Consider the following 7,381-nt stretch of genomic DNA (forward strand, 5'->3'; position numbering starts at 1 on the left):
GAGTGTTCTTCTGCTATTTGGATTGTGTTCTCTAGCTGTTGATTCCAGTCTTTATTGGGACCAACTACAGTGGTGCCTCGCAAGACGAAAAGAATCCGTTCCGCGAGTCTCTTCGTCTTGCGGGTTTTTTCGTCTTGCGAAGCAAGCCCATTAGAGGTTTAGCGGCTTAGCGCTACAGTATTAGCGGCTTAGCCGGCTTAAAGATCAGCTGATAAGCGGCTTAACGATCAGCTGATAACCGGCTTAGAATCAGCTGTTAAGCGGCTTAAAGATCAGCTGATAAGCGGCTTAGCCATCAGCTGTTAAGCGGCTTAAAGATCAGCTGATAAGCGGCTTAGCATCAGCTGTTAAGCGGCTTAAAGATCAGCTGATAAGCGGCTTAGCCATCAGCTGATAATCGGTTTAGCGGCTTGGGGAAAAGCGGGGGGGAGGGAAAAAACCCCGCAGGAACTCGCAAGACATTTTCGTCTTGCGAAGCAAGCACATAGGAAATTCATTTTGCGAAGCACCTCCAAAACGGAAAACCCTTTCGTCTAGCGGGTTTTCCGTCTTGCGAGGCATTCGTCTTGCGGGGCACCACTGTATTATGGTTAACAGTGATGCTCACAATGCTAGAACTTGCATTCATATAAATCACAGGGACTTGGGAAGCCGTTTGATTCCAAATCAGACCATTTGTCTATCTTGTCCAATATTATCTACTCTGTTCTGACAGATGGCAGCTCTTCCGGGTTTTATCTGCTACTCAATTCTTTTAAATGGAGATCCTTAGGATTGAACCTGGGATTTTTTTACATGCAAAGCATGAGCTAATTTGTTGGCAGTAGGTTCAGGTCACAGCTCAGTGGTAAAGCATGCTCTTTGTATGCAAAAGTCCCAGATTCAATTCCTGGCCCCTCCAGGTGGGGTGGAGAGATTCCTGTGTGAATTCTTGGTTAACATCTCCCAGTCATTATGGATAATTCTGAGCTAGTTGGGCTATTGTCTGACTTCGTAAAAGCCAGCTTCCTAAGTTAAAGAAATCACTGTTCCGCACAGCACATAACTGACTTATGAAATGCTCTACCAAAAGATGTGGCAAGGGCTACTAGCTCGTGTGGCTTTTCATATATCCTGACTTCCTATTCTTTGCCTTTCTATATTCCAACAGCCTTCTTGTCTAAACAATCAGTTGGTGTACGTAGACTGCAAGAAAGGAACTATGGTTCAGGTAGACAGTTCTCAAAGGATGCTCAGAATTGCTGACCCAGACTCAAGATACAGTGGATTCTACAGCATGCAAAAACAGAACAACTTACAGGCAGATAATTTCTATCAGACAGTGTGAGAAGTTGCACCCTTACAAAGAAGTTAAGAAGAAACAAAGACTGAGTCTGCTATTAAGATAAAACTAGAATTGTGCACTTGCTTAGTGGATTGTATTGGATTTGTGACTTCATGTACAGCTCTAAGACCTTACTGGGATGGGCTCTGACTCCTGCAGTGTGCCAGAACAAGCATTCCCATTTCTCCTTGCGATAACTGACCAAGTGTTTTCTTAGAACCAAAGTTTTAAAACTTGTTAAGATGTTTTGCTTGTAACATAGTAATAGAGATTGTTTGGAAAGGGGAAATTGGGGTTGAGTTTGAGTGGTAATAACAGGAAGCCTCAAAGAAGAAAAGCTGGTCAGCTTGACTTGGAGTCAAACAATATAAGAATATAGCTTTTTTCCTATCACTCCAAAATAGCATTTATTGCAGTGAAGTGTAAGCATAACCATACCTGAACTTTAATAACCAAGTCTGGGTTGTTTTTTTCAGCTGTGCTACAAAAATATAGTACCTGTCACATCACAGGTGTGGTATAGCTGCAACTATGTTTTTCTACCTGATCAGAAGCTGCAAGAGCTAATGACATAGTGAGGGAAACATTAAAGCAGAATTACAAAGGGTGAATTATTGAAGCTGTGTACAATTATACCTTGTGCTGCTTTTTGTTTTTCCTTTTGATGCTGTTTGTCAAGGTTTTTTTTTTTTGCAATCAGCAAGTGGCTAAGGCCTGTATAATTCCTGATATGAGCACTGGATCTTTTGACAACAGTAGTGGCGAGGGAGAGAAAGGGAGGGAAAGTTAAAAACACCATCTGATTCCAGAGCTTGTGTGTGCGTGTTGTGTGTGTGTGTGTCTTTTTTTCTTTCTTTTACCATTGTGTATCAGTTTCAGGTGGTTCAAAGATATTTCATTGGAGGAAAAGAAATAGATTAGTTGGATGAAGATCTTGCTCAAATTACTTTTTTTTAATCATGTTAAGGGTTTTTTCTGTTACTGATTATGCAGACTAGAAACAACTTCCATGCTAGGAAGCTGCTTAATTTTAATTGTATATTACTCAAGCACCTTTTTGGAAGCTCAGAAAGAAAGGAGATCATGCTTCTTTAAAACTTTAGCTTTATAGAAATATTTATGTAAATAAAGTTATGCTGGAAACAAAGCATTTGTATGTCTGTGTGTGTATATATGTGTGTATGTGTATACATACATCTCTGTGTGTATACATACACACATATACACACTATATATGTGTATATATATATATGTATATATACAGTATATATATATGGTATTTATATATACAGTATATATCAGTATAATTTTGTATTTTCCCCTGTTGAATGTATTTTTAACTGAGATTTTACCCAGAACAGAAACACAGGCATTCCACATTTTTGCTTAATCATTTGTGTTTAGGAAAGACGAGATGAGAGTATCTCATTCTACCTAGTTTTATTTGATTTGAAAGTGTGAGTATGCAAGTGTGTGTGCACGCGTGCCCTTGTGTTTGCATATGTGTACAGTATGTGCACAATTTTAGCAGTAAGCATTGCTCTTGCTACTTGCTACATTTCAGGGTGTGTTTCTTTTTCTTTTCCTGCATGGCCTTAAAAAGGCTGTTAATTCAATGCATTGGCTAGATACACTGATAACATACAGGCAGCACTCATCAGTTCCACAACTTAACTGCATCAGCATTTGGATATATTTGAAAACAGTTGTTTGAAACAACTACTGGAGTACAGTCTACAACTAGCTGGAAGTTTGTTGCAGCTTGACTCGTAACTTTTAACTGTATCATACAACATTAACTTTTCCAAATATGTCTTGGCACTTTTATACTAACTGCCCATTTGTGTATGCCTCTTTCTTTTACAGTTGCTTGTCATAAGACACAGATACCCAGTTTGCTTAATGTGAAAAGAAAATGTATTTTTTGTAAAGGAACTCTCAAGTATTGTTGTAAATACTTGGTCAGAGGTTACTGAACTTTAAAACTGAAAAACCTAATTTATTATATGACCTAATTTATTAATCCGAAGATTAACAAATGTCTTGTTTTAGAATATCAAAAAAGTGTTCTAGCTGTTTGCATCAAAGAGAAAAATAGGTGTATCATAAAGGCTCAACATTTTTTCTGTTTATAAATTCAGTTTCCAAAAAACAAAGAAAAAATGTAGTCACTCCCCCCAGCATTTTATACTCATATGACAACACTGAAACAAATGTTACTCTCCAGTTATTACCCAGATTCTGTCGATAAATCATCCATTCCTTTCATAAGAGTAAGCAGTCGTTATCCAGAAATTGTCAATGCTTGCTTTTATTTTACAATCAAGGCCATATTCTGAGAAATATTAGCAGGATATAGGACATGGTGTAAAATGTTTTATTATTATTATTTTATTATTATTATTATTTTATTATTATTTTGAAGATATTATTTATCCTATGTGCTGTATCCATTACATTCTTTTACTTTGGTTCCTGTTGTGCTCTTGTAAGAGAAATGCAGATAATTTTCTGAAAAATAAATAAATAGATGCATATGTGGCACTTGGAGTGCACTGCAATTTGGCAGATTGCTTGTTTACTTTTTAAAATGTAAGACGGTTTCTTGTAATTTGGCTCTTGGCAGCACAATAAAAATTAACTTGATGAACTTTTCATAAGTTTCTAATTGATTTCTTCTCTGTTATGTTTAACATCTTTTAGTGTTTTATTGTTTCCCAGTTACATTGCGGCAAAAAAGGTATACAGTGGAACCTGCTGCCACAGTGTTTCAGTGTAGAGTGTTCCTGTTCACGATTCCAGCAAACAGTGCCCTCAGCTAGGATATTCCAATATATTGACTGCAGTTTTCTGTTTTCCTTCCTCCAACAGTCAGCATTTTGTGTCCACTAAGCATGCTCAGTCCATATTGGGATGTTTGGGGGGATTTCTCCCCTTTATTTTTGAAGAATTGTACCAAACATTTCACCAACACTTAAGCATTCATATCCTTAACATAATCCTTAACTGTGACATATGCAGAACTTTCTATCATTACTCTTCATTCTGTTGGTATGCCACTAATATAAATGTATGACAAAAATGTTTACTTGACCAGGCACTGCAGCAATTGTTAAAGAGATTGAGAGCATTTTAGTACAAATAATGGGAAGGGGGTGGCACAGGGGGACAGCAAGTATCTTTATGTAACCAAGAGGACCCAACTGCCACTGTTGTCACTGTATGCGGGGACATTCGGGCCCAAGGGCCAAATGCAGCACTCCAGGCCTCTCTGGCTGGCCCTTGAAATTCTCCTTATGTCACAACACCTCCAAATCTATGCCCCTTACCGGTCTTGCTTTGCACCCTCTTTGAGTGCTTTTACCTGGCTGGAATGTTTCCTTGAATTCTGATGGTGCTTCTTGGGGGTCTGGATGGAGGCCAAAGAGGGATGTGGGAGTGCAAAGAAACTAGAGGGCTGTACTGTCATGAACTGGTTGGACGCAGAAGAATGGTGGGAGAAACCAGCTGGAGAACCACCAAGGGGAGAAGACTCAGAGACCATGGAGCCCTGATGGGATGACGAGGGAGAAGAATGGGAAGAGGAGGTGTCAGAAGTTGAAGAGGGAACAGGGTTTCGTGAGCTAAGAGTGTGGCAGAAAGAAGACCAGAATCAGATGCAGAAGCTGAAGGAGGCGAGAACGAGGCAGAGATGAGTCAGGCTGCTGAAAAGTCACAGGTATCCCTCCTCCTGCTGCAACAAGCTCCCCACACCCTCAATCTCCCAGAACCAGGAAAGGCATGAAAAGGGTGGAGAGATTGGCTACACACAGGCACTTTTTCTTGGAAAAAGCACTGAAGTGGAGTAGACTTATTGACAGCTGTGGTGAGTCTCAGCAACTGATTCATGGAGTAAGACCTACTGGGAGGAGCAGCTGTGCTCGTTAGGCCTGACACTTGGCCTTGTCTCTGCAGTTTGTCTTTCTGCTGATAAAGTTTTCTCCAACTCTGAGCACTGTAATTTACTGCCAGCTCACTCTTTGGCATGTACAAAGGTAAAATTTGCATTTATTCCTCTGTCCACCACTGATATGGGCCCTTCATAAGGGACTGTGGTCCTCAAAATAAAAAAGGTTCTCTACCCCTGCTGTACACACAGAATCAGCTCCTGGTTATGGTTCCACAGCATGTAGAAACAGGAGCCAACTATTGCTTCAGATTGTGCTACTTCAGAGTTACTGGGCTTAAGTATCTGAAAGAAACACATATAATGGCAAAAAATGGTTCCCAAACAGCTTAGCTGATGAACAAATCAGCTCCCAAATGCCACAAACCCGGACATAAGTGTTCCAGTTTGCAAATGTTTTTCGGAAGCCAAACATCTGTTTTGGCTGTCAGCATTGTTTCCGGGGCCAATTAGCCAATCAGAAGTCGGGCCTTGATTTTCGAACGTTTTGGAAGTTGAGCGGACTTCCAGAACAGATTGAGTTCGAGAACCATGGTACCACTGTACTAGATAGCAGAAATGCCAATTATAACTTAGAGTTAACATTTTTACTAGCTCACAAAAAAATGTATTAAAGCTGTCCATACTGGTGCCTAAAGGCATTCCACAAGCAGGGAGCCACCACTGAAAAGCCTGTTCTCATGTCACCACTTTCCACACCCTGTGGAAGGGCCTTGGAAAGGGAACACAGACTCCAAGTTGGTTCATGAGGGGAGAGGCAGTCCTTGAGGTATTGGGGTTCTGAGCCACATAAGGCTTTTTAGGTCAAAACCAGCAGTATGAATTCAGCCCAGAAGGTAATTGGCATCTAGAGCAGTCATACCATAATTGGTTTTATATGTTTGGACCATTGTTCCCTGGTCAGGAATTTGGCCACTGAATTTTGCACCAGCTGCAGTTTCCAAACCATCTTCAAAGGCAGCCCCACATATAATGCATTGCAGTAATCTAACCAGAGCCTAGAAAACAGATGTTAAACTGCTTGTCCATGCAGGGTGTATGGTGGAAGGCACCTCACTGCAAGGCTTGAGTTTTGAGCAACAGTAGTGGATCCAGAAGTCCCTCGGAGGTAGTGTAATCCAATCCAGAGCAGAAAAAATCCACTCCATTCGGTCTCAGGAACCACTCCCTACCATTGCGTTAGTCTTGTATGGATTAAGCTTCAGGTTATTGGCTCTCATCCAGCCCATTACAGCAGCAATACATCTATCTGTCTTGCACATTCACTCCTACACCTGCATATGTCAAGAAGCAGAATTGCATATGACTATGCATATAAAGGTGCTTACCCAAGCCCTATCAAGTTATTATGAAAGCTGAGGCATAAAATCCCACAAGCACCTCTCCTCCCTCCTTGGCACTAAAATAGAAATAAATTAAATAGTTAATGAATTGCTGCTTTTCCATGACACCCTCAATCAGTTGTGTGAGGTAGTGCCTCTCTGCTTGGTAGAGAAGGTCCTATCCATTATCCTGAAAGACACCAAGTTGGCTACCCATGGACTCTATGCTCAGATACATATTTTTGGATGCTTCTCATCCAATAGGAAAGGTGTTCTGTACATGTTCACAGTCACTCACCGAGAAGCAAAATGTTTTTGTTTGGTTTTTTTGGAGGGGGGGGGAATGCAAACATTTTGGAGGACATCCATGAAGTTCATCCCCAGCACTCATTTTAGGATTTAAGTGATGCTTAAAAGTCTTACTGAAATAAAGATACGCTATGTCCACAGCATTCCCCTGATCCACCAAGCTTGTAGATCTGCTTCCAACAAGCCTCTCTCCTAGCTTAAGTTCATCATCTCTTGAATGCAGAGGAATGCATGAAAATGCAGTCACTATTATTTAGAGGTTGCTTTTTTGAGAGTTTGTCAGTGAATTTTTAAAATGAAAAGTTTGGGCTCTATGCCTGTTTAAATATCACAGTGACTGACTCTACATCCTTCCTCAAATCTGGAAAATACTCTTCCTAACACAGAAGCCAATTATGATTACACTAGTGTCATGCTCTGCACATGAGCCATGTCATTTTCAGTACTGAACCGTGCATTGCAACTATGTTCTGCTATGCC

General features: G+C 40.4%; 1 protein-coding gene across 2 annotated transcripts in view; it reads left to right on the forward strand.

Annotated features, from left to right (window-relative positions):
• The window catches only part of CRIM1 (cysteine rich transmembrane BMP regulator 1), a 136,518-nt gene extending 132,534 nt beyond the window's left edge, over positions 1 to 3,984 (forward strand). For both annotated transcript variants that reach the window (XM_080997670.1, XM_080997671.1), the window contains one exon: positions 1,151 to 3,984. In XM_080997670.1, the coding sequence (XP_080853796.1) occupies positions 1,151 to 1,327 (177 nt within the window). In that variant the 3' untranslated portion in view covers positions 1,328 to 3,984. The remainder of the gene's footprint in view (positions 1 to 1,150) is intronic.
• Positions 3,985 to 7,381: the final 3,397 nt, after the last annotated feature.

Source organism: Podarcis pityusensis (assembly GCF_964106645.2).
Source record: "Podarcis pityusensis genome assembly, chromosome: 3".
Classification (NCBI taxonomy): Eukaryota; Metazoa; Chordata; class Lepidosauria; order Squamata; family Lacertidae; genus Podarcis; species Podarcis pityusensis.